The sequence below is a fragment of the Egretta garzetta genome, unplaced genomic scaffold (assembly GCF_000687185.1).
Source record: "Egretta garzetta isolate BGI_Z169 unplaced genomic scaffold, ASM68718v1 scaffold443, whole genome shotgun sequence".
NCBI lineage: Eukaryota > Metazoa > Chordata > Aves > Pelecaniformes > Ardeidae > Egretta > Egretta garzetta.
This window is the reverse complement of record NW_009259109.1, coordinates 275,682-302,922: the sequence shown is the minus strand read 5'-3', so window position 1 is coordinate 302,922 and position 27,241 is coordinate 275,682. Positions and strand designations below refer to the sequence as shown.

The window sequence follows — 27,241 nt, the reverse complement described above, 5'->3', positions numbered from 1 at the left end:
CAGGACACAGGGCCAGACAGCACAGGAGACCAGCCCAAAACCTTGGGTTTAATTACAGTAGAGCCGGGAGGCGTGGGAAAGCAGGCGAGAACGGAGCCCAGGCTGCAGGCGAGAGTGAAGCCCAGGCTTCTTCCTTCTTTTTTTTTTTCTTCTTTAGCTGAGTTTCATCACCCCACCTCTCTTCTTTTTGTTGAGGAAAATGTGAACCTCGCTGGGACATCCCGCCCGGCCACGCTGGCATCTGCGGGCGGCAGCGTAGGGGTGCTGGGGTTAGGAAGCTGCCAGGAGGCACCGAGCGGCTTTCCCGGCTCCGGAGTCTCTCAGCCACGGTCTCCTCTTCTCTCTCCTTTCCCTGTCTCCCAGTGCCCATCCCCTCGAAGGCCAACGGCACCGCCATTTCCACCCTGTCAATGAACAAAGACGGCCTGATCGGAGGGGTGACGAATCCCAACGAGGTCTTCTGCTCTGTGCCTGGCCGCCTCTCTCTGCTCAGCTCCACCTCCAAGTACAAGGTGACCGTCGGGGAGGTGCAGAGGAGGCTCTCGCCCCCTGAGTGTCTCAACGCCTCTCTCCTCGGCGGGGTCCTCCGCAGGTAAGCGGCTCCCCGGAGCCCGGGGCAGCCCGAGGCCGCAGGGCTGCGCCGCGCTGAAACGCAGGGGTAACGTCGAAGCAAGCGAACGCGTTCAGCACCAGCTCCTACCTCTTGGAGGTATATGGGGAATAGCTTTTTTGTTGCTTTTTCTTCTTTCCTTTCAAACCTGAATGCTTAACCTGGAATTAGAGACATTTTAACATTCACAGAATCACAGAATCACAGAATGGCAAGGGTTGGAAGGGACCTCGGGAGATCATCTAGTCCTACCCCCCTGCTAAAGCAGGTTCTCCTAGAGCATTCTACACAGGACTTCATCCAGGCGGGCCTTGAATATCTCCAGAGAAGGAGACTCCACAACCTCCCTGGGCAGCCTGTTCCAGTGCTCCGTCACCCTTAGAGTAAAGAAGTTCTTCCTCATATTCAACTGAAACCTCTTATGTTTCAGTTTGCACCCATTGCCCCTAGTCCTGTCGCTGGACACCACTGCAAACAGACTGCTTCCATCCTCGTGACTTCCGCCCTTAAGATATTTGTATGTGTTGATAAGGTCCCCTCTCAGTCTTCTCTTCTTCAGGCTGAACAAGCCCAACTCTCTCAGCCTTTCCTCGTAGGGGAGGTGCTCCAGACCCTTTATCATCCTAGTTGCCCTCCTCTGGACTCATTCATTACGTTATAATTTTTTCCCCTCCTTTTCTTCTCTTTCCAGAGCAAAATCCAAAAATGGGGGTCGGTGTTTAAGGGAAAGGTTAGAGAAAATCGGACTAAATCTACCTGCAGGAAGGCGCAAAGCTGCCAACGTCACCCTGCTGACGTCCCTGGTGGAAGGTAAGAGTCGCTCTCCACTCCCACGGCGGCCGGGCGTGCCGAAACCCCAACACCCTTCATTTGCAGCTTTCCGCAAACGAGAACACTTAGAACAAAGTCTGCAGCGGTCACCAGCGACCGAGGCTGGCAATACCCCCACGTGGGTCTCCCTGCTGATTCAAGCACGGCTGTCTTCCGAAACTCAGACGTTTCTGTCGGAGCAGTCGTAGCCCTTTAGGAACAGGCACCCGCAGCCCAAGCGGGGCCGCGAGCTTCCTCTCGGCGATATCCGAGCGTGCCGTCCACTCCTGTGAACCGGCGCTGGTAATTTTGGTCGGGTTCACAGAAACCAAACACCAAAAAAGCTCGAATAAAGCTGCCCGGAGCTCAGCAGCCATTCCGCAGCAGTGGGCGCGGGCTGGGGGGCGGGGGGGCCGTGGGTGGCGGCAGCCCCCGGCGCGGGGCATGAAGGGCTGAGCCGTGGGCAAGCGGCCTCGGCAGGCAGCGTGCGACCTGCCCTGACGCGCGAGGTGCCCCTGCGGAAAGCAGCGGGGTCATTTGCTCCCCTCCTACTTTTTGCGCTATGGCAATGATGATGTTGCTACTGCATCTTTGGAGCAAAGGACCCGGGACGCAAACAAATGCAATGACAGCTCCGACTCCCTTCGAGCTTTGGAATCCATTGTGTTTGCGCCCAGCGTGTTGGAGGCAGCTGCCTGTGGTTTCTGAATAGAAAATCATCGCCATTGTTGCCAGCAAATTAAATGACCCGCTTCATTAGGCGGAGGTTGTCACTGAGGGCAGTTGGTTCGTGCTGAATGAAAGGCTGATTTCCATTAAAAGAAAAGAAAGAAAAGAATGAAAGAAAGAAAGAAAGGAAGGAAGAAATGAACATTTTGATTTCAGGTGGCTGCTGATGTTTTGGTTACTGCGCATAGTAAATAAAAGAGTGGCGCCATGTGTGCTTGATGGATATAATTTCCTCCTGCACATAAATGTTATGGCACCGGGGGATGCTTCACCCAGAGGAAGGTGCTATGGCATTGCCATTACTCGGCATGCAGAAACTGGCTCCTGCCCCTATGCCCCAGGCACCCTCTTTCTTGGACAGTTGCTGTCTTGGCTTAATTTGTTTTCCCCCCTCTGCCTTCCCAATGCCTGTTCATTTAGAAAAATACACCGGGAGTTATTTTGAGCGCTGATGATATATTTTTTCTAAGGTTGACCCACAGCCAGTCAGATATAGATGGGGGAGAACGGGTGCCAGGGAACCCGGGGAGCACTAGGAGGGCTGCAGATAGAAAGAAGTGTGGCTTCCTTCGGGAGCCCTGGCCACGTACACCGAGCCCTTGCCCTCCCGTGGGCACCTCCTGCAGGGGCGTAGCTCCAGCACGGGCCAGGGGAGCAGCAGGGCTGCATCTCAACTTCAGAACCATCCTTAAGGAAGGAAAGAAAGGCTCTCGGGAAGAGGCGTGCATTCCCCCAGGCTCCCGGCCCCTGCCCCACGAGCCCTCTCCTCCAGCCTCTCCTCTCCCCTGGGCTCTGCCTTGGTGTGGCTTTCACACCGCTTCAAAAGCTGCACGGCCTCGTCCCCTCCGCTGAACCCTCTCTAAGCCAGCATCCAAATTGCCTTCAAACCACCCAGCTCAGGAGCCGCTCACACGCGCTCCTGGAGGCAATAAATCCTGGCTCCAGCCTTGGGTCTCACCACGAGGTCACACAGCCCCTTTTTATTGTCACAATAACTGGTTTTCGGCAGCTATTGCCGTCTGACTGTTTCTGAACACGCAAACAACCACGGTCCCGATTCTCTAGGTTTTACCTTGTTTGCTCCTTCTTTGGAGGAGGAGAGAAAGTGGAAAGCGTTACCGGTATTCGGGAAGCACAGACGCTTTCCCTGTACCATGGCTCCACAGACGGAGCTCCGGGAGCTGGGGAGACTGTGATGGGATGTAGGTTAATGCTATTAGGATGGATGGCCTAATATGTATGAGCAGCAGGGGGGCAAGTCGAATTAGCTCTGCCTGCCCGACCAGGATTTCGGGTGTCGGGCATGATCAATTGCCATCAGCTCTGATTATTTCCACGGGGATGCCTGGAGATAGATCAATTCCATCAATGGGTGGGCATTTCCACGGGGTGATGGATACGCTGCCCGCGCATCCCGCCCGAGGGCCCCTGCTCGCTGCGGGAGGATGGGAACCCCTTCCTTCCGCCCGCTTCTCACATCCCCCTTCTCTCCAGCGGTCGCGGGGCTAAGGTCACCTTTTCACCCTCCAGCCCCTCTTTAAATCTCGATTTGGAGAGGCCAAGCAGGACATTTTGGAAGAAGCAGGGAGAGAAAGACGCAGCGAGGGAAGCGCCCAAGTGAGAAACTCCTCTGTCACCCAGAGAGCTCTTGGGTGGCAACGGAGAAACGAAAGCACTCTGGTCCTGGCAGATGTAAGCCACGTCGGTGAGGTGGCTGGCGTGGCTACAGAAAGTGCTCCCCTTTCACAGCCTCTTAATCTGTCCCGCTCCTAGGCGAGGCCGTTCACCTGGCTCGGGATTTTGGGTACGTGTGCGAAACGGAGTTCCCAGCCAAGGCAGCGGCAGAATACCTGTGCCGACAGCACTCCGACCCCACGGAGCTCCACACCAGGAAAAACATGCTGCTGGCTACCAAGTGAGTACAGATGGCTACGAGCCACCGCCGCGCTAGGTACCCGCAGCCTGGAAGGGCAGAGTTAGCCCTGAAAGCTGACTCTTCTGCGGGGAAGGGATGGCCTCCTACGCCGCAGGCGGGTCTCAAAGGTGTGCGGCAAGATGAGTAATTTGCATGGATTTAAGGGCTTGCTCCTACCCGGGAGAGGTTAGCCTAAGCCGGGGAGCGTTTCGGCACTGCCACACGCGCCTCGTCGAGGCAGCAGCGGCTGCACCAGCTCCAACCCCGCATGCAGGGGCTTTTCCCAAAAACTCCCGTAGGAGAGGGAGCTGCTCGGGCAGGGAGCAGGGGAAGAGCCCTCAGACACACATACGTCCCCGCAGCTTCCCATTTACAGTAACGCAAACTTCTCTCTTCCAGGCAAATTTGTAAAGAGTTCGCAGACTTGATAGCCCAGGATCGCTCGCCGCTGGGGAACAGCCGCCCCTCGCTCATCTTAGAGCCCGGTGTCCAGAGCTGTTTGACTCATTTCAGCTTGATAACCCACGGCTTTGGGGGCCCAGCCATCTGCGCGGCGCTCACCGCCTTCCAGAACTACCTGGTGGAGTCCCTCAAGGGGCTGGATAAAATGTTCATGAACAGCACAGGGAACGGGCACACGGCCGGAGACTCCAAAGCGTCAGAAAAAGAAGTGAAGCATCGGAAATAACGCGCTGCCCCCCTCCCTCTCCCTGCTGGGAGCGGCCCCTGGTCGCGATAGGAAGGTTTAGCAGCGCCGGGTGGGGGGAAGGATGACCCCGCGCACCATTTGCTGAACTGCTACGTTTGAACGTGGGATGAAACACGTAAAGCAAACAAAGAAAAGACAAAAAAAAAGATGATTTAAAGAATTTAAGAAGAAAACAACTCTAATGGACCTAGTGAGATTGAGAAAATAAGACAGGTTGATGGCTTTTGGGGTTTGCCTTTTTTTTTTTTTTTTTTTTTTTTAATTGTGGATGCAGGAAGCCAAGTCATGTGCAATTTTATTTTGTTTTTTGTTTTTTTTTTTTTTAAAAAAAACCATAGTGAAATCCTGACACGCTCCAGGAATTTGTTCCAACTGAAAAACTGAGAAGCAAGAGCAAAAGCCTCACCGGTGCGAGAAGCGGAGGCAGGAGCTGCGGAGGGCAGGGAGGTGGATCGCTGGCTGCACCTGGATTTATCAGCTGGTTTTGAGAGGCAAACACAGAGGAAACCTTCCCCTTCCCAGCCTCCGGCCCAGTCCTAAAGCCAGGCCAAAGCAGAAATCAGCAGCAGAACTGCTTTGGATTTAAAGCAGTTTCAGACTTCGTTTACAGTTTTCAAACTGAGACTCCAAGCGGATCTTCCCTGGGGCTGAGGACCCCCGAGCCGTACCACGAGGGGAGGAATGGATCCAGAAGAGCCACGGATCCAGGAGAGCCTTCCCACCTGCGACGGCCACAGCTGGGGATGTGGCAGGTTAAGTTAAGCCCAGGACTAATTAAAACTCCACAACCTACAGATAACAGCACACAAGTTTCTAAAATTAATAATAACGAATAAAGCACAAGGAGCAGAACTTGAACCAGGCCAAACTGAACTGTTCTAAATCTGTATATATTTATTTATGTGTAATTAAAATCTGAAAGTTTTAAAATGTCCAGTGCAAGTTATTTATATCAAATTGAGTTCTTGTTTCGTTTTGCCTTATTTTTTTTTTTGTTTGTTTTTGGGGGTTTTTTTGAAAGATGAAAGTCTTTGGAATTCCTGCCATTAGAATGGGAATGAAGTTTGGGATACACACAACTGTAGCATGGACAAGATAGGCTGTGATGATAATGACTATAGGAGTTCTGCAGGATTTTGTACTTGCTGTTGTTTCTCTTAATGCTGCAATAGATGTACGACACCCACACCACAATGTCATTCTCATTATCTTAATAAACCTCTTTTTATTTGAAGAAAGCACCTCCATCGTCTTTGTGAACACGGATCCTTCCGCCTCTGTGGTTGGATCTTGAAATATGACATAGTTTTAAGGGACAATATCCTGCAGTGTCACGGCCGACGTCTGACTGATCTGTGCAGTCACAAACAGGGAGCGCAGAGAATGACAGGAGCTGGCGTTGATGCCCTGATCTCAGGAGCCATCGCAGCCGCGCCGGCCGCTGGTGCTGGAGATGAACAGGGCAACGATGCAGCTGCAGATGTTTCAGAACTACTCAGGACAGGGAAATCTAAACCTGCCTGTGAAGAGCTGCAGAAGGACCTCATGGTATCAAGACAAGCAGCGATAAATTAGCAGATAAAATAACCCGACTGATGTATATGCAATGGAGCTCTCTAAATTAGCTGCTATGTTTGTATCCTTGTTAAGGACAGGACTCTGGAACCAGCCAGCTCGTCCCCACAGGAGGCTGGAAATACAAACGAAATAATGGGAATGGTTAAAAAAAGGATTAACAAACCAGAAAACAGATTATCCTGCCTGACATACATGTGCTTGCATGGTATTGTTCCATCTTGAATGCCACCTGCAGATCTGGCCAGAGAAACTGGTAAAGCCATGGAGAAAAGCAGCCAGGGAGATCTCAGGTGGGAGCCGACTTCTGTGCGAGGGAAGACCAAGGGATTAGAGCTGCAGCACCCATAAAGGGCACGAGCGGCATGTGAGAGGGGCATGGAAAACCATGGTATAGAAGAATACAAACAGGGACTAACGACAGTAAAACTAGAGGCAGGACACCAGATAAAATAGTCAGGTTCAAATAACTGAACAGAAGCCAGGTAAGGAGCCGTGGCGCTTCACGGAAGCAGATGTGTAAATGGCTTTTGACTCAATGGAAGAGGGATGATCTCAGAGCGCGTGTTTGCAGGCTTCCCTACGTATCCATTGCTCGTCACAGCTGGAGAGGAGGCAGATGGGTACGGGTCCGAGTCATTACAGCACCCGTTGGGCCTTTCTCAGAGCTGTACCCATCGGTTTTTGCCTGGAGCTTGCAGAGTAGGCTGGTGATAATAGAGAAAAAAAACCCAAACTGTGCCAAAAGGGACTACAGGAGGTTAGAAACACAAACCCTTCTCCCTTTCCGAAAAGTGCGAAAGGAAACATTTTATGCACTAATATAATTTGTGGGGATGGCTCCGAGTCAGCAACTTGCATCTAAACGCTCCCTTCAAAAGCTTAGGGATGCATTTACATTTGGAATCGGATTGGAAATGTCCCTTGGTATGAAGTTGGTGAAAGCAAAGACCTAAATGACAGGCTCTGCAGGTCTGGTTTTGCTCTGAACCTTCCCAAAGGAAGAGGTAGGGAACAAGGAGGAGCCAAGGAGCAGAATGGAAATACTAGAGACGCGTTAGAAGCTTGTTTACACTTCAAAGCTGTTTTGGATAATGCAGGGTGTGAGCCGAAAGCACAAGAACTATTCCCATTTAAAATTATTCCCAAATAGGAGCGCCCTGTTCTGCATCAGCATAATCCATGTTTAAAATGGATTATGATAAAGGAGAGCAAGGTGCTTTTGTGCTACCATACAGGTTTCCCCACATGGGGTTATTTAGGATGACTATCCCGAAAAAATTCAATTTGTAGACATCCTCTTGTGCGCGGTATCAGAGAAGAGCAAACTCCACTCTGACACACGATGAAAGTACATGCACGCACGCTGTAATATACAGGCGTGAAATATAATTTCACAATGTAATCATATTATGAAAACCTGCCTTGGTTTGGGCACTCTGAATATCAAGGAATCCTTAGACATAGCAGCGATGAGCAATGCAGACAAAGTCAGGATATGCCTACAGCAATTACAGGCCACCTCCATCGGGTGGAAAAATACCTCCCTCCCCGTGTTCCTCTTCGGGTAACTGCGAGGCTTTTGAATGTTTTATGAGGAACAGTCTGGTGCCTGAAAGGCCAGGATGCCACCAATTACCTTGTAATTGGGAGGAAGTTTGCTGATTTGGATTCACTTGTTGATTGTGCCACAGATGCTCGAGACTGACCGACGGATGCGTCGTGCAGCAGCAACTTTCTAAAGGCGTCGAGACTTCCACTTCCTAAAAACGTGGGCACCTTCACTTCTGCAGGCCACAGAGATAGGGTTGGACTAGATGATCTCCCGAGGTCCCTTCCTTGCCATTCTGTGATTCTGTGATAGCGGAGAAGAACACAACTTTCAGAGGTCATACCAGGCCAATTAATGGTTGTGATGAATTAGCGCTGGCGTTCCCCTCCCGGCTGGCTGTCAAACGAGGCCATCCCCCTGATGTGTTCTTTGCCTTTCCGTCCTAAGAGGAAAAAAAAAAAAAAAAGGGCATTTTACACAATTCATGGCTCAGCCCTGATATAAATTCCCACACTGATTACAAATATTATCGTGGGAAAATACGTGGGATTGTGTCAAAGAGTAAAAATAGATTCAGGCTCATGGTTTCTACGCCTGTTATAGAACACTCTGGAATTTCAATCCTAAAGGGGAATTGAAAAAAAAAAAAATATCTTTTTTGAATTAATTTTGAATGAATGGCAAGCCCAGGGAAACCACATGATGATCCTCGACAAGTGAAAAAGAAAAAGAAGATTAACAAAACCTCTTCATTCCCTAACAGTCAGCTATCCCAAGGGTAAACCGAGGTTAACATTGAACTGTGACTCTGTCCTGTATCATTAACGCAAGCAAGCAGAGGCTGTGTTGGCATTCTGCACGGCTTTGGGTAGGCTAAATAATTACCTTTAAGCAGGCTACCTTAAAAGCAACAGGGTAATAACAGCTCTCCGCGCTAAAGCAACACAATAAACAGACTTTGCTGACTTGTAGTTAATGCATTCTTTCATATATGAGCGAGTCCATTAAATTCCAAACTTTACATACGGAGGCCGAGGAGCCACAGCATCAGTGAGCAAAGGATGTTTTTCCTGTTAGTGCAACTGAATCAAAACACCAAACACCAAAACAAGCAGCATTTTCAAATCAGGCAGTAAAACCAGTGTTATTTGCAAGGGTGACAAAATGCTTGCGTCGGAGATTATTGATTTAGCAGCCCAGACAGATCGCCCCGTGTCATGCGGAGCATACGGCTGTAGCCTTAATTATCCTAACAGACTTTGGGAGAAACAGCCTAACCCCAGTCATTACGCAGAGTCTGAACACGCCGAGCCAGAAGGTATCATTTGGGCCTTCCTGCCTGCCCTCCTTTATAGTGCAAAGAATTCCCACTGTGGCCACCTGAGCATCGCTGCATTTTCAACAGGATACCATAAATAGCAATAATAATTCCAGACGTTGAATATCCACCCAGGCTTTGACCCCATAATGGCGGTGCTGAAGCATCCCAGTGACCTCTCTGAGGCAGGCAGGCAGCAGAAATGATGCCAGTGTTATTCTGCATGGCTTCTTTGTATGTTTTTGTCCTGGCACTTTCGGATGCTTCTCATTTGATTCTTTTCAGCAGAGAAAAGGCTAAAATTATAGCCTGAAATTCAGAAGTATTGCCCATAAGGATAGCTCCATTTTAGTAGCACAGGTCATAGCCAAAGGTGATTTGTTAAATGGAGACAGCTCAGCTTTTTTGGGGGCGTGAAATGAGTTCAGGGAAAGATCAAGCTATTGCTCCAAGTCGAGAGGTTCTGCAGCACGTCCAGATGTGTCTGTATGCTAGTCTTCTCACCTGGTGATTGGTCTCTCCGTGCAGAAGTGCCTTGGATTCCCCTCGAGTTTTTCCACTGTACAGAGCCTTAAACTGGCTGAAGAATCCCCAGGAGGCAGCATTTTCTTGGCGTGACTGAATGACCTGCACTCAACAAAAGAAAACTATAAAAAAGAAAACCGTTCTCCTCTGCCCCCACCCAAAAATTCGTGTGTTCTATGTGGTTCTATCTGTTATCTCAGAACAGGTAGGTCTCATCGAATTCTGCAATGGCATCTTGGATGTATTTACCCTCAAGCACATGCTGCAAGAAGCAAATCACATTCTTTCACTCAAGATCTTCCACAGTCAAACTTCTACTCTGTTACAGACCCGATCAAAGGGGATCCATGGAGTTTTTTACTGGGTGAGCTTCGGAACATGAAGCGGCTGAAATACTGCACGCTTTTATTCCGGACTTCATCGGAGTTTCATCACACCTTGAAGACATTACTGACAGCTACGTGGAATCGTAAACACAGCCTTACCCGCGTTTCCTGCGCAGACTCTATCGCCCAGGGTTGTTTCTTTTCCAACAGGTTTACTTCTCAGCATGCAGCAAATATTTTCAAAAGAGCAGCATTTCCTACGAAACCATTTCATCCAGTCCAATCGGCATACCTGAGTGCTTGTTTCAGGAGGGTTACCTTTACGTTCCAGTAGTACCTTGTGCCATCAGACATCAGATTCTCCTTGTATTAGGCCCTGTGCAAAGAGGCCTTACCCCCAAATTTCTATTTCAGTAGACAAGATTACAAAGGCAATAGTTACCTGCATATTGCAGAAAACAGATGGGACATACAGAGTTGAGGGGATGTGCAGAGGGAGACACAGGGAGTCTGGGAAAAAGCTGGGATCCAACCCAGAAAATTCAACTCTAGCACCGTAACTACATAAAAAAAACCAAAATTCATTTCAACAGCCTGTTTCAGACAAAAACATAGACTAGAGGTTTATTACTTTATTTCCAGTGATAAAGAATTATCTCCTTTAAGAACCCGTGTTCTGCTTTGCTGCCCGTTGGGTTCATTGCAAAAGCAAAGGCAGAAACGCATTCAACCTAGGAAGGCAACGCATCGCATGGTGGTGCTGCCGGTGCCACAGGCAGGGCTGAGGAGCAGCCTAGTGGAAAGGCCAGTTTGCTCAGTTCGGACAATGCAAACAGCCCTTCTACACCCTCTTTGTAATGTGCTGCTGCTTTGACTCTTAAATGGACCCTGGCACCACAGGGAATTGCTTCAGCCCAGGCCTCCCACTCCTGACCCATTTTCATTTCATTTCCTCTCCCCCAGCCCTGTCATATGTCAGGAGCATATTATACCTTTTAGAGTTTCATGCTAATTTGGTCATCATAGGGAGCCTCCAGAAGAGCGCAGTAATTACCCTGCTAAATCAGAGCAGTCTTTTAGCACAGATAACTCTGACTCTGCCCCATTCCGGACCTCTTTGTGGGGAAGACAGGGTTTGGCACAGCTCTCTGAAGCCAAAATGGGAGCAAGCGCCTCCGCAGCCCTGCGTGGGGCAGGGAGCCCATCGCCGCCTCGGCATGGCACGGCCGTGCACGCACCAGGCAAAGAGGTTTCGGGTGAACTGAGAAGGGTTCAGCTGTCCCCAGGAAAACGAGCACGGCAAAGGAGGTGGGAAACCTGCCCACCCTACGGAGCATCTGGAAGAAAGATGGACAGTTAGAGAATCTATACTGCAGGTCTTATCTGGCAGTCTGAGGACTTTGAAGAAAAGGTAAAAGAAAAATAAAGACACATTCCTGTTTTAAAGCATTCTTAAAAAAAGTTGCCAGTGCCTTCAAATCTGCTGAGCTAAGGAGTAATTCAGCCAAGTGCTGTGAGGAAAAAATAGCTCAGTCCAGTTGGGGGCAAAAATTTTTCCTATTGATGCCATGTGTTAATAAGCTTTTTCACAGCTTTTGAACATACAGAACCTTTTGGTTTAGTTCTCTGCAAATTTTGGAGTCGACATGGAATCCAAACTCCAAAACGTATGGCTTAACAGCTCCTAAAAACATCAGCAGAGGTTAACCTCAAATCTTTGACCAGCTTAGGTCAACATCGGCGATGAAGGTGAGCTGACCTCTGGCAGTGTTCACACAAGCGGCCTTCCTGACATTTCACTAAAGCATGGGCAATAAACGCTCAAGTAAATACCAGTACACAAACCTAGGAACATCTGATGTACCAGACCAAAGCCCTGGGTGTGATGATTCGGACAGTTTCCTCGCGTGCTTTGAGCGGATACTGTAAGACAAATGAAATCCAAACCCAGCTTTAATCGTTTTCTTCTTGAAGGTGCCCACTCAGAGCTACACGATTTTAAGGATGAATATAAAAAAATTGAAGAGAGAAAGGTTTGAACCTTATCATCTTAAATGACAGAAAATTCTTGACTTTGAGGGTTCAGAGCCCTGGCCCAGGCTGCCCAGGGGGGCTGTGGAATCTCCTTCTCTGGAGATATTCAACCCCCGCCTGGACGCTGTCCTGTGCCCCCTGCTCTGGGTGAGCCTGCTTGAGCAGGGGGGTGGCACTGGGTGAGCTCCCGAGGTCCCTTCCAACCCCTGCCAGCCTGGGATTCTGTGAAAATAAGAACTAAATAAACCCTGGGGATCTTTTACACCCTGTACTTGGCCTTGCCCAGTAACAGAAGTTTCAGAAGCCGCTGTTCAAAAAAAGAAAACCACAAACTGATCTGACAGCTCAGGACACGTCTTCCCAACTCCCAGATGCCAGAGCCTGGTTACATACTTTAAAGTTTCTGATTCCCATACTCCAACTATGGACATTTTATTTATACAGACACATGCATTTTCTGTTAAAGCCAGGCCCATAATGGTATCTTTCAGCCACAGCCTCAACACGCGACCTGTTGGTTGGGTAAGAGCAGACAAATGCGTTCCAGTATTTCACATCCCAAACCAGCCATTTCAGACTTTTCATGATTTTTTTTTCTTTCTTAAGCCAATTTTGCTGTGGGATCATAGAAAGTTCTTTGAAAACAGCATCACATGGTGCTGTAGCTTCCCCCCACACACACACTGTTGCTGATAAAAATCATCTGAGCATCCTCACAGTAAATGTCAAGAGCACTTTTGCAAGGGAGAATGGCATGATCCTGAAAAAATTAAAGATGTACTTCACCTTCACGTCCCTGCTCATTAGTGCTTGGCCTAGCTAGTAGAGGATGGATTCCAGCTACTCTTTTTGGTCACTTTGGCAAGTCACTAGCTACCTTAGCCTTCACGCGTGAAAACATGGATAAATACCTGTTTCATGGGACAGCCGCCCAACACTTGTGAAAAATAAAACATGCATCTTCCAAGGGAAGAAACAACCTTGTGCATCCCGCCTGCCACTGCCAGACAAGGCGTTAATTCGTTCTCTGAGGCTGAGTTTCAGGCTCTCAGGCTGAGTTTCTGTGACCATCAGATGATCTGCACAGAGACGAAGAGGCCAAACAAGTTTGTAAGGAGGCGTTGTCGTCGTGCATGCAAGATCACTGCCCTCTGCTGAATGGAAGAGGCTTGTGAGATGCCCAGGTTTTCTCCTCAAACCAAAGATTAACTAGCTCGGTATCTGGAAAACTGCTTCGTTTGGGGGAAAGAGATGTCAGGAAGAAGTAGCACACTGCAGTCTGCTCTGTTAACTTCATGGGAAAAGAGGTTAAGAGGAAACTTTTTTTACATTACCCTGGTAGCAGGCATCTGTTGCATTTCAAGGGCAGCATTTAGCAAGAGGAGGTCAAGCATCGCGTTTTGGTGGTACTATAGTAGGATACTGCCAATAATCCTAAAAAATACAATGAATATGATGGAGCCTGCTTTGTCTTCTGTAAATCAGCTACAGGAGATACACGATGTCCATGGTTGTGCATAAACACAAGAAATATTTGGCAACATTAAGGAAGCCTCCACTAAGCAAAAGGTACTTGACCCAAATCAAAATACACTTAGCCAAGTCATCCTTTTGGACAATTAGATTATTAGGTTGGCCCCACCCTGTATGGTCGCCTTAGAGTTCATTTATACTACATTTAGACTACATTTGCTGGTATTCGGAGCCATCCACAGTTTAGTTTCCCCTCTCTATAGATTTGATCAGCAGAATTTAATTTTTCCCAAATCTTGCTAAGCCTTAATGCTTTACTATATTACATGGGGAATAAGAACATACGGGCAATCCTGGAACAGATCCTTTTAAACATCCTTTCCCCTCTCACCATTGCTCAACAGCAAAGGGGTTTCTCTATTCCTTCCACAGCTGTCTTGAGTTAGACGACATGAATAAGCTTATTGGATAACTACCTAATCGCACGTTCGCACAGAAACAAAACACTTAAACTGTCACTTCACATTTTCAAGACAACTAACTTATTTTTAACATAGTCCTCAACCAGTCAGGACTACACAGAGGCTCAAACCAATGTAGTCAAGAACATGGAAAAGAGAGAAGTTGCATGCTTTAATTCCACCATTTCCATTTTGCTTTTTAAAATCTGTTAAAGCAACTTAGGTCTGTTTAGTTTGATCAGTGCTCACAGGAAAATTTCCTGCACTTAACTACTGTTGATGGCAGACTGATAGCAACCCATGGAAACTCTGCATAAAATTAAACCTTTAAAGAAAAAGAATTAAAAATGGCTTGAAGGATACTTTTTATGAGTAGGATGAATTTCTTTTTCCTTACAGACACAATATGTGCAGTGCTTCACAGGTAGCAAAGTGAGAGGTTTTTCCTTCCTCAGAGCCAAGCTATCTTACACAAAAGGCATATTCTGTCCCTGCTTCAGATGGGAAAATGGCATCAGCCAAATCCTAAGCACTATGAACATAATCCGTAGTGTCAGCCCTGGCATCGGCTGATACTTCTTGTAGGAATCTAGTGTCAAAACTAGAGGCAAGAGCAAATGAAAACACATCCTTGGGAGGGTTCAGCCTGATCTCTCCCCTCTGCTCCTCCGCCTTTACCCTGCCAAGTGACAGCTCCATTTGTTGCAAACAAAGTTTCTGCCAGTGACGGTTTCATCGCTTCACCACGAACAGAAGTCACTCAAAGGCTGCTGAGAATACTGAACAGGATCACTCCAAACACACTTTGTTTCAGTATCTTTGATTGCCTCACTGATTTCTACAAGCACACCTGCTGAAGGCCCTCGGGTTTGCACAGAAAAAGCAATCCCTGCCCAAGGCATCTCACCCCGGCTTGTTTAACTGAATGGGGTCACAGATTTCTTGGACTGGAAAAAGTCTTGGGGAAACACATAGGTGAATCAAGGTGGGGTGCTCTCCCCCACCAGTAGCTCCACATAACGGCTGGGTACAGCAAGAAGGGGAGGTACTTTTTTACCTTTGGCCATTTCAGTTTTTAATTGCGTGTCTGTGCTCGGCTGTCACTTGCCATCCCGTGCGGGGAGAAGCTTCATCACTCAAGACAGCTCCGAGCCACCAGTCACTTCAGGGCCACAGAACTGTCCTGATGACATTACCAACCCGTGCTAAGAACGATTACGCCAGCCAGCTGAGTACTAACGGTCTCCTCTGTGCCAATCTTTCCTGCATGCACGAAGCTCTACAACAAAACGCAGATTTTCTTCCATGACAAAGTACAATTAACACCGAGATGACCCGTAAGTCCTGCACCTACACTCACATACTTCTTTCAGCAAAGCACTCCCCGCATAACGTGGCCTAAGGCAGAGAGGCTCCGTTCCCATGTAAACCGATCTTAGAGCAAACTGCGGGCTCTTGGAGAGATGAGCTGGTGCAGTGATCTGTTACATGCACGGCGCTCAGGAAGGGACCATCTTTAAACAGGAAACCTAAAACGAGAAAGTGCCTTGTTAACTCTTTAGGCCCTGAGGCTTTGGTGGTAAAACATATGGTCAGAATTACCAGCCAAAGCAAAGCAGAGCAGCTCACTGCGGCTACGATGCCCTAGGAATACGTTACCTTGGTTTACAACAATAATTTTTTATAGGATGAGGAACCAAAAACTTATTAGTAGAAAGCAGTACTTTCCTGCAGCGCTCAATTCTTTCAGAGATTTCTTACGAAAGAGAAGCCTGTAATGATAAATACAGATCCTTTTCAACTGGAAAGGTGAGTTCTTTCCAAAAGGTATTCCCAGATTCTAGGCAAAACACAGTTTCCAAAAGCTTTAGGGCTAAACTTGAAGCAGGTAAGAGGTTTTCTTCTCAAGTAATGCAAACGGAGAACTCAAAACATTGATTTTTTTCAAATGGATTCCATATATTACCATTAAAAATGGAAGCTGAATGTTTTTTAATTTAAAGATCAGCACTGCAGACCTTTAAAACAACCCAAAGTTACACAGCAAGAGTATTACGCCTTTCCTTAAAAAGTGTAAATTCTTGGAAAGCCCTCAAAAGAATCTACTTCATCAGAGGCTGGAGCCCAACCTCATCGTGGGCCAATTCTTTTGTTCTGCTGCTTTGCACTAAAGCTCTGTATTTATTCATTCCTAGAGGTTGCTGCTCTGTTGGCTTCTGATGCAACCCCTTGCATCTTCGCTCAATGGGGGATTCAGATCCCGGTCCCTGCCCTCAGGCAAAACATATGTTCCACTCCAACCTGAATCCAACAAGGGTGTTTGCAAGGGAATAATTGTTTTATGTTTATTAATCACCTGCATGCAAATAAGCACCAATAAAAACTCCAGGCAGATTCTCTGCCAGACTCACATGATCTAATAGCACCACACCCCAGTTTGGGTGCCTGAAATAATGAATACCTCCGAAGCGGAGGCATTGCTACTTTGATATGCAGTGACAAAAATATCACATCAGCTCAGGCACTCTGCAATGATGGCTTTGAAAAGAGAGACAAGAAACCTGCAAAAACATTCAACATTGGTGGTAAAATAAATTAGAGATGCCGCACGTTAAGCTAAACAAATACATTAATGCAACATGAAGGGGTGAGATTTCAATTGCAGAAACCAGAACGCTCAGGCTCTACTCACGTTAAATGTGACCTGCCAAGAGAAAATGATCAGGCTGGGGACTTCCTTTCTTAAAAGTTGGAAAAGGTTGTCAAAAGACAAGGTAAATTTTAGTAAAATGTTTCAGAGTTATATGCCGTTGGCCTTAGATAAAAGCCATTGCAGCAATTACTGCAACAAAACCAGCTGATAGTGAAACTCATTCTGGAAAGAATTAAGCTACAAAGGCTGATGGGACTTCAGTTAAGAATTGGGTTTAATTAAGGGCAGTCCTAAGAGGCAGGATGAGTTAAGGCACTGGCACTGCAAATTTCTTCTGTGACGTTAAGTGAGCCTCAGGCTCTAGTCCAGTTCTTGCCTGTTCAGTAGGATGGGAACACTTAGTCTCTTCCCCCAAAAGTTGCCAGACCAACAGTCTCAAACACACTACTGAGGCATGACCAAAAAAGCTGTGACAAATAAAGACAGGTTGGTCTGTCACTTACCTTTCCCAGCTGAGAATTTAGGTGCTCTGCCATGCCAGGCAAGCAATACTCTGCACACAATCCTGTACGCATCCATCCTTCTACTTCCAGGATTCTTTTTCCAAGCTTATTGACACATAAAACAAGCACCCAGACTGAGCACTGTAAATGGTTAACTCATTCAACACAAATTCAAGTAGGGAAGCAGTCTCAATGAAAATTAATTCTCAGAAGATTCACTTCTGGGCAGACTGCAAGCATCAGCCACGTGATAATTAGCTGAGGCTGTTCTGTGAATGGAGTTTTTATATGGAAGCATCATCTAGAGCCTAGACAGAGCAGTGATTATTCTCAGGGAAACAAAGCTCCAGCTAGTTTAGAGTAATTCAAAGATTTATGAAAAGTGCTGCGGTTCTATTTCTCATTGAACTACTTTCATGTACTTCTAAATGTACGGACACATCAATTAAGAAAAAAATCACACAATTGATGCATCAGTTCGTACTTAAAATACTTGATGTAGTTATGAGCCTACTGTGCCAGCAGGAGAACGTTCCTTCCCAGTAACAGAGCCATGGCCAGGTGAGTCAAAAACAACCACTAGCACTGTAAAATCCATTCTACTTGAAAACCTCTTTTCACCTTTCACTTGGATTAGATGGAAACGAAGTATAATGAAAGCAAATCAAGTCTTTGAAAACCTGATTATTGTTGTTTTATAAAGCAAACAGTGGTAACATCTTCAGCAAAAAAAAAAAGTAGATGCTGTATGTTTCGCACGAAACACTTGCCTGGTGTTTGCTGAGCTTTAATTATGAGAGTGGATGACAGCACACTATCATCTAGAAAACATAGTGCCAGTTTCCCCATGCATGAGAAACTTATGGGGAGGGGGAAGTAAAAATCTCAGAAGAGGAAAGAAAGGTAAGCAACCAGAGCAGGCACCCATTAACAGCTTCACCTTCAATGCGGAACAATTTACTTAAATACTCTCAGGAAGGGTCAGTGCAATAAAAAGATAAAACCGGCTATATAAATGTCAATCTTTATTCGATCTCCCAGTGCAGTACAAGACTTGCATGCTTCAAGTGAATAGAAAAAAAACCCCAGAAGTGAACAAAAAAGATGACTGCTGAAGAAGGATCTCAGGGGTTAGGACATCGATTTTGCAAGGAGTATATTGTCCACTTCATGGATGCCATCTTTGTCAATGAACCGGGCATTGAAAGAAGCCAGATTTAGGATGAAGCGGCTCTGAAGCTGTTCGACAAAAGACAAAAAGACAAGAGAGATGAGATTCATTCAAAGCTTAAATAAAAGGGGAGAGCGTAATTTCAGGGATACGCTGCTGCATATCAAAATTTCCACTCTGGTTCTAGTGACCTGAAATATTAGGAACCAGTGGTTTTTTCACTGCTCAGGAATCAATTAGTGTGAGTTTGTTCTCTGTTAAAGACTATCGTGTCAGACAAGCCAAGCCTAGAGATGCAAAAGCCCGTTAATAAGGAAGACCTTTAGGCAGGAAGACTAGAGTGGGCTACAACTTAGGGCACAAAGCCTATGTATCAAAGAGTTACTTCAAACAGAATCTCCCTAGAGTCCTTCTTCCTGATGTTTCCCCAGATGTTTCTTCCCAGTTACATTCAATTCCATTTCTTAAAGACAAAGATAAAGAATATTTACCTGCAATAAAAGCCTCAGAGTCTGAAAGGTTATGTTTATGCTAAAATTGATCATGAACTTTAAGGTCAAGTCCTTACCTCAGTTAGATATCACCTCACAAGTGCGGAGAGAAGTACACTTAGGCGTGTGTACCAGCTAAGCATAACACAAGTACCAGCAGGATGCTCGTGTTACGTTCAGAAGAAACGTAAAAGGAAAAAGTCAAAGACTGTCTGTATCAATATTATGCTAAGCATGGAAGAAGCAGGAGTAAGGAGAAGCAATTAAGCTTCAAGTTTATGTTCTGGAGGACGTGAACCATGCTAACACAATGCAAGTGCCCACAAATCCTTTTCCTCAGTAGCTATTCCACATCTGGTCAATGTGCATTTATTACCCCTTCTGGCAAAGACAGCACAAAAATGCAACAAGAGGAACAGGAAAATATCGGCAAATGAATGCAAACAAACATTCCTTTCTCGAGATCATAAGGGCCTAAGTTTGGCAACTCACCTCCTCTAGACATTTTTTTAGGAGCTCCACCGCTTCCTCACGTGTGATACCTGAAAGAGAAAACATCCACAGATGGATTTAATTAGAGGCCATCTCTCTCAACAGAAACTTTATTAAATTTAAACAACTTTTCAGCTGAGCACCAAAACCTCTCCTTCCCAGCTCACAGAAAACACTTTCCAGATGTACTGAGGACGCCCTGCACCGAAGCGCTCACGCTGCAACAAGCCATTGAGAATCGATTTGTTACACTGAATGGGAAGCATGACGGAATTTTGCCTCCCATGGCCAGGGACTGGGCTTCGGAGAAGTCCAGCCGTCTCTCTCTCCTCGAGTTTATTACAGTTTTAAATCAGCTCCATCTGCCCACAGCCGGCTGCAAGTCAGTGACAGTAGGCGGAGATTGGTTTTAGTGCTGTGTTCCCTGCTGGGTATTAGTTTTAATAATGGGAAAGGCACGTGTGCGATGCCCCTGCTATTCTCACACATTAGGATAAAATCCAGCGCTCTATAGGGATGACAAGCCGTGACAACGTATTGTAGCTCACTATTTTTCCTCTTTTCACGAGGAACGGTGAAAGTGGAGCAGCATTATTTTCAAGGGACATGACTAGAAAACCACCAAGCTCTGTGGATCTCACAAAACTAGTTTCTAGAGTTTGTTCCAGACCCGCATCCCCTGTTCAGGCAGAAGTCCCATTAGAGTGAAATTGTCAGGTTACAGCCACATTTCTTGCAGGAGATAGATGAAAGGATTACTAAGAGAACATCTCAGATTCACTCAGCTTTGCACACAAGGAACAAAGCAGTTTTGTAGCTAAAGCCAAAGATGTCAGATTAACAGTATTCCAAGCTTTGTGCATTTCCTCATCTGCAAAGTGGGGATGGGGCCACGTTTATTCCTTGCCAGTGTTAAGAACTGGAAAATTATTCTAAAATTAAAACTTCAGACAGGTACAGACATGTACAAGAATTATGATCAAGTTCTGCCACGTGCACAAAACTATAAAGCAAACCAGCCAGCCTTCATCACCACCACTTTAGAGCACTGAATATAATCTTGCTAGGAAGATCTTTTCAATTGTGTGTTTCTAATATAGTGCAGGCAAAGCCAATCCAAGGGATGAAGCAATAGGGCCTGGGACTGCCCTCTAAAGATTGATACTCTGGGAAAATGTACACGTCATAGCCAACAGACAAGCAAGGAGAAGATAAAGTTATCAAAATGTTATTTATTAAAAACAGACTACTAGCAGCTAATGGTCCAGGGAAGTCTAGTCATGTTTAAGGATAAATTGAAACTTCCTTTGCTTACAGTCTGTCATGCTTCAAACAGGAAAACGCTTTGAGGAGTTGACTAGTTTCACGTTACCATTGCAGCTAAAACAGAAGGCAGTCTTTAAAGCTACATTTATTCTAACAAAAAGTCAAATCTGTAGCATTGCAGCAATTGCGCTGGACCATCTGACTCAGCAAATGTCAATCTCTCAGCTTAAGCCTTTAATTTATTAGTCAGGAAGAGGAGAATTTTCTTCTCCATAGGCTCCACTTACTTGGCTTGTAATAGCGGTCGAGGATGCTGAGGGTAAGGAATGCACCGTATCCATGCGCTGCAAAAGGAGCTTTAGCCAGAGCCGCAAGATAATCCATGTAATAAAGGGCAGGACCTTCCTGGTCATCATAGCCAGCCAGGAGAAGGTTGACGTGGTAAGGGGTCTACAAACAGAAGTGATGTTTTCATTAAAGCAGCCACACCCAAAACTTTGAACCTTAATTCCCCATGCCACCTACGGAATAACGGCATAGTTGCACAATTCTTTGCCACAAAATGCTACTAGCAACTACATCAATACTGTCTGGAGGAGATTATGGATTTCCATCTAAAAACGATTAGGTCTTTTGGTAACATGGAATGCAGAAGCAAATAAAAACATAAACCCAACTCTTCTGAAGACCAGTGGTGTTTTGGGTTTGGTTTTTTTTTTTTTTTTAAAGCTTTCATGGCACACTCAAACTTAAGAAAACTTTAATCATGTTTTCACACCAGATTCTTTCATCTCAACATAAAACTTGTGGATTTTTACTGTCAACACGTGAGCACAACGTGAACATTTTGCTGTTTATAAGAACTTCTTTGTTAATTTAGCACGGTCTTTTCTCAGTCACACTACTGCTAACCATAGACCCTTCTAGCACATACGAAAGCTTACACACAGTGCAAACAGTCGTGTACAGTGTTACGCTGCCTTGTTAATTGATAGTTAGATTTTTATTGCATGTACCAAGTTTAACCTTTACTATGAGGCCAGCTTGGCCAAGTGAATGAAGAAGATCTAAGGAACTGGTTTATTTCTATTCAAAACTGACTACTGAGATACTGCAACAGCGTGTCAGCAGTACCTTTTCCGTTTGGTTGGAAACTGTTTTCTTAAACCAGAAATTTAGCCTGCTTTAGCTGCTGTCTTCTCTGATTCTTGTTTCTGACTTCAGCAAGAGCCTATCACTAAGACTGAGAAATATCTACATCTCATCCAAAAAGACCGTGCAACTGGATTAATGTAAACTTGCCTTTTTATCGTGCTCTACATGCAAGTTTAGCAATTCCTCAGCAGTTTTCTTTGTGTTTTAGGTTTAGTGTGTTCATTATTTATAATGAATAAAGCAAATGTCCCTATACATCTTCCTCCAAGATATGTACTCTGTAAGACCATGAAACATGCACGCACTGCAGTATTTTTAAGTGTAGGCTCAAAAGAAAATTTTGGAACTTTATATATTTTTTTAAAACTGCTTTTATATACTTCCAGTATTTTCACATTTATATAATGTTTCTTATTAATCATACTAACAGGATATCTGTTAAAATGCTGGCAAGTTTAGATCAACAAAGCAACAAAATGAGGAAAAAAAAAAAAGATGATGCAACTAACAACCGATGAGAACAAGCAAACACAATTTCACCCTAAAGCCAAAACATTAACTTTATCACAGGAAAAAGTTCATTTTCGTAATAAGCACAGTGAATTCACACTCAAAAAATATTACAGGATACTATATTTTTACTTTCACCAGATAGTAAGGAAGAATAAAGCAGGCTACAGTTATATATCAAACATTACTGTAAATTGTGTGATTTAATCTTCAAAGCATTCAAGAATACTTGGAACCAAGTTACCATGCAGCTGTATTCGTTTAATTAGTCTGTATTTCATCATTTATTTATTCTGAAACATCACACAAGTTGATATTTAAGAGCCATGACACAAGATCACTCAAATCAGTGTGACTTTGAATTACTAACATTGGCACATGCAAGATACTCAGCCATAAATAAATGGTGTTATACAGACTTAAACAAATCTGTGAGCCGTTTTTCAGTTGTAAGTGCTCCCGCTAATGGTCTGTGAGACAACGTCTTAAAACTCAAATGTAAATAATGTGTCCTCCATGCCTTCCTATTATTCAAGAAAGGTAGGACTTAAACATGAGAAACTACACATAATCTATTTATTACTTCTGTGATTACAAATGGCATTTGCAGACGGCAGCTCTTAGTGCTGTCTTAGGGGGGCTAACATCTCCGTGCTGGGGCTGGTATTCCTTGTACATCTCAATCCTTTTGTCCATTCCAAAAGCAGCCTTGGCTTTTGTAACCAAATCCATGCCAACAGCTCTCAACTGTTTAGAAGATTGGTGTGATTAAAGGGCTGTGAGTGGATGCCTAACACTCCAGGACAGAGCAGGCTTTTATTTTTTTCCCCCCCAAACTTAACCTTCCTATTAGAGGCAATATTTCTCATCCCAAGTAGCTTTGCACTTTATGCTGTTTGATTTAAAATAACTACAGCAATTAAGAGATGTGTGAAATTCTTCAGAATTTACAGCTGAAGAGAACAGTTGTGATAAATACACTAAACCAACAAGATCAGCAGTGGGAGGCTGGGCGGTGACAAGCAGCCGTGTGACATCTGGCGGAAGCCAAAGTCACAGCACAGGGGGCAGGGGGAAAGGTGGGCGTGAGAAAGCATCCTGCCAAGCGCGGGCAAGGAGAGGAACTGACAGTCTTCCTTTGGACTCAGGCCAGACCCTGTCACCTATAATTAAACATAACATCACAACAAGAAACTGAACTTCATGTTTGGAGGGGCAGGGGGTTGTTTTTCCTATTTTCCCCCTACACACAACCTCACCAGTATGTTAAGTGTCCTAACCCTGGCACTTGACTCAGCAGGAGAATCAAGTGAGATGCTGGATTAAGTAATGGTGGAAGAGGAATTAGAGCAGCACTCACCTGTGCGAAAGCCAGTTGGCCCCAAAGTAGTTTCTAGGTTTGCCTCAATTGCAACAGATAAACAGAAATCAACAAAGCTGCTTTTCAGGTCCTACTCTGGAGCATAAACCCCATGTTTTAAAGAAAGAAATGTCATGGAAAACCACATGTTGGCTATTCAGCAAGAGAAAAGAGCACAGTAATGTAATGGCCTTAAGTGACAAGCCTGGCGTCATTACACTTGATGCTTTCCACCAAAAGAACACCTTCCAGGCACTGCCTTACAAGACAGCCATCCCCAAGGCATCAGGAACTTGGCTTACGTGAGCCACAAGGTTCATAAATGAAATCAAACTGGGAGGAACCCAGATGGGGATTAACAATGCAGAACAAGCTCTATTTTGGGCTGGGCCGTGACAACAGAATAATGCCTGAAAAAAAGTACTGTTTCAGTGTTAGCCAGTCCCCTTCCCGTACCTTCTAGCTTTCTGTAACAGAAACAGCTGCACGCAGCGACTGGCAACGCAGCAGCAAAACTACTTTTTCCCCCACCAAAACTATTTTCCTGCTCCTAACAGGAGGTGGTGGCGCATTTTACCTGTTAATTTTTTATTATCATCCCCATAATTAAATTAATAGCCTCCAGGAATCCTATACGCAATTTAAAGAGATACAGAGAGCTAATGTTAATCCTTCTGGTATCCCACAAATGACAATGAAAATGTAACAGAATTCATGGGGAAAAAAAAAAAATCTGATGGCAAGGTTTGTATCATCAAGTTCCAAATCCCACAAACAAATCATTAAATGCTATGTTTAAAGAAAAAGAGTTCTCCCTGCAGTATAGAGATCACTGTAGTGTGACAGTCGTGTCAGAGTGCGTCGCTTGCTCCAGGGCATTGCCATCTGCATCAGCACAGCATTTTGTCTCCGGTAAATAAACACATCTGCCTTTGCCAGTGTCCTCCCCACTGTGCTGCCCATCTGGAGCAGGTGAGCTGGAAGACAGGCACGAGCTCAGGAAGGAGGGGAGACACAGGGAGGATGAGGCCTCAAGGGACATGGCACAGGGGAAGACGACAGTGCCACATCCTGCTGGTCAGGTTTACCAAAAGGCCTATTAAATTACTCCTGTCAGAGGTACTTTAAATCATATGTAAGAAATAGCTGCCTCTGCTTAAGTGGGCAGGACATTCAGCATCAGCCTCACCTTCACCATCTGTGCAGGTCAGATGCCACCAAGACGAGCCACCAGCACCAGGCAGCCGACAGCCACCTGGGCCAGGCACCAAGCAGCATTACTCCTTCACATCAACCTCAAAAACTGCAGAGTGTTCCACAAAACACACGCAGACCTTCCAAACCACACCTGAACAAAAGCTAAAACAAGCAGCATCACTGCCAACCATCACCTACCAGCCATGGTTAATCCATGTAGTTGGTTGAAGTAATTTAAACCAGAAGCGTAACGTTTCATGTACGAGACTGAGGCAGGACCCCACACTCAGTTCTACTGCCTCGCTCTAACTTTGGCAGCTTGAGAGCTTGCTACCTTCAGCTGTCATCCACGTCAGAAGTGAGAACAGTGATCTCGGGTTGTTCTTACGGATGAGTTCTTGAAGAAGGGCCTGGGCCTCACTCCACACACGTATAATTCTCAACAATACAGCTCTGATGTTAATGTTGGCCTCTATTTGCTACCGTAAAGCATCATTTCAGGCCTGTGCAGGATACTGTCAGAACAGCAACGTAATCTATCCCATGCCCTATCCCTGACAGAGTTGTTCAACTTCATTCGCAACATCCCATTCCTTCTTGTTTTCTTTCACACAGCATGTTGAGAAGAATGCTAATGAAACGTTTCTGAACCCGGGATCTTTAAAAGTCTGTTTGCCCCTTCATGACATCTTTTCATACTTTGAAAAAACTGCCATGAGAAAAATCAGTAATTACAGTTTAGTAATTTGAAAACAGAGCCCCAACTTGGATTTGATATTTACCGAAAGCCTCATGTTGCTGTTTACAAAAGGGACTTGTTTGGCTAAGTACATCAAACAGCTTTGCTCTATTAAATCATTTTCCAAGAAGATTAAACGGATTCAGTGCATTTGCATGAGAACCGACAACCTTATCTCGATGTTAAAGAGGCTTATTTCACTTAGCGGTCTGCAGTATTTGTGACAAAATGTTTATTGGGCCCAAGGCTGAAGTTTTAAGCCTACAGTTGTATCAGTTATTGATAAGTGATGTGAAAAGTTTTTTAAATAAGCAAATCAAGTTATATTTTATTAAAACAGCCTTTAAGCAAAGTGAATTCATCACTAAAGACAGACGCCACCACCTTTTCCAACAGACTCCATTACTTGAAAATGGAAATCTTCCCCTGTAAGCCTTTGCCAAAATCTTTCAGCTATTACTCACTCGACTCCGAAGATAGTCAGCAAGGTTTCGTCGTGTAAAGTTTGCAGCTGCAGTAGGAGACAATTCGTAACCTGGAGAAGAAATGTGTGTATTTGATAACAGTACAAATCCATATTCATGTTTCACTTCCTGACTTTCCATTCCTATTTTGAAATAACAAGATATTCTTTAATGATGACTTGTCATTTGCCTAATTCCAGTTTATTCTGACAGCTACAAGCACAAAAAGGGCCCTCAAAATCCAGGTAGCTCCTATCTGTACAGACCATTAAAATACATAGCTTCAAAAAATGGAAATACTATGGGCACATAGCTTTAATTTTTCAGTCTGGTGTATCAGGAAAACTGGTAACAGTTGTCATGCAATGGACATATTAAGAGAAATATTTTGCTAACAAGCCTATTATTGTGTCATTTATATTACAAATAGGTTAGCTGGGCTTTGGATAAACCTCTTGGTTTATGCTACATATTCCAACCTCCATTTCCCCATCCTGCCTTCACTACCACCTTTGCTTGACCCTAAAAATGCAGAAATCCTTAGAGCTAGAGAAGCTTTGAGAACAGCACTTCCCACCACCATTCAGCCGTAAACTCTACTGCTCATTAACTCTGCTTCCAAACCCACCGAGAGTAGCTGTTCCCCTTCACTCACCATTTCTCATTTTGTAGAGCTGAACGTTTTTCTGGATGTATTCTGCAAACTGTACAGTGTCTCCAGCCTCCCCAACACACAGGAGTAAGATCTTTTCACTCATCTTAAACATTTTGTCATGGTCTAGGCAAAGAAAAATAACATTAAGAGCCACGGTCATGAGAAAGATTTGTTTTGCCAATGTCATCACACATCATGATTCCTTTCAAAAGCAAGGAAGTAAGAGACTGGGATAACTACATTATGTCTTGGAACACCACCAAAAAAGTCTTCCTGAGCAAACCCCAACATTCAGCTTCTCACAGTTGGTGGCACAGTACACAAGACTTGTTAAACACATCGCCAAGAGAAACAAAGCTGAAATGCACAGAGTGCTTCCTTCAGGAAGGGAGGCATTTCAGCAATGCATGGTCTTTCTCACACAGAACTGGGAGACCAAAACTTCACACAGACTATTGCGTTCAGACAAAGTCTAACACTATACATGGCGCTTCCTGCGTTCAGGAATCAGAATTTTGCTCAGTGACTGTTCTACTTTATCTAAATAC

The 27,241-nt window shown here is 45.2% G+C and overlaps 2 protein-coding genes and 1 long non-coding RNA gene across 3 annotated transcripts in view; 1 reads left to right on the top strand and 2 right to left on the bottom strand.

The window, feature by feature from the left end:
* Positions 1–4,752, top strand: part of TFAP2E (transcription factor AP-2 epsilon) — a gene marked incomplete at its 5' end in the record, with an annotated part of 7,259 nt that extends 2,507 nt beyond the window's left edge. Inside the window, 4 exons of the mRNA XM_035890928.1 lie at positions 364–592; positions 1,302–1,420; positions 3,923–4,064; positions 4,464–4,752. Coding sequence (XP_035746821.1) covers positions 364–592; positions 1,302–1,420; positions 3,923–4,064; positions 4,464–4,752 — 779 coding nt within the window. The remainder of the gene's footprint in view (positions 1–363; positions 593–1,301; positions 1,421–3,922; positions 4,065–4,463) is intronic.
* A 1,271-nt stretch (positions 4,753–6,023) lies between these two features.
* LOC118451930 lies at positions 6,024–10,608 on the bottom strand. Its single transcript, XR_004841527.1, has 3 exons — positions 10,229–10,608; positions 9,723–9,845; positions 6,024–8,342 (listed from the first exon to the last, which is right to left on the bottom strand). It is a non-coding gene; the product is annotated as an uncharacterized LOC118451930 (long non-coding RNA).
* A 7,597-nt stretch (positions 10,609–18,205) lies between these two features.
* PSMB2 (proteasome 20S subunit beta 2) lies at positions 18,206–26,853 on the bottom strand. Its single transcript, XM_009635353.2, has 5 exons — positions 26,694–26,853; positions 26,039–26,109; positions 20,901–21,063; positions 19,348–19,397; positions 18,206–18,432 (listed from the first exon to the last, which is right to left on the bottom strand). The coding sequence occupies exons 1-5, from the start codon at positions 26,851–26,853 to the stop codon at positions 18,325–18,327; spliced, it is 552 nt and encodes a 183-aa protein (XP_009633648.2). The 3' UTR covers positions 18,206–18,324.
* Positions 26,854–27,241: the final 388 nt, after the last annotated feature.

Excerpts from the sequence above, each read along its gene's own strand:
- PSMB2 (XM_009635353.2), bottom strand. The coding sequence starts at position 26,853 with ATGACCGTGGCTCTTAATGTTATTTTTCTTTGCCTAGACCATGACAAA. Across the intron at positions 26,110-26,693 it reads GCTCTACAAAATGAGAAATG|GTTACGAATTGTCTCCTACT; the intron begins GTGAGTGAAGGG and ends TTTCTTCTCCAG. Across the intron at positions 21,064-26,038 it reads CTGACTATCTTCGGAGTCGA|ACCCCTTACCACGTCAACCT; the intron begins GTGAGTAATAGC and ends TTCTGTTTGTAG.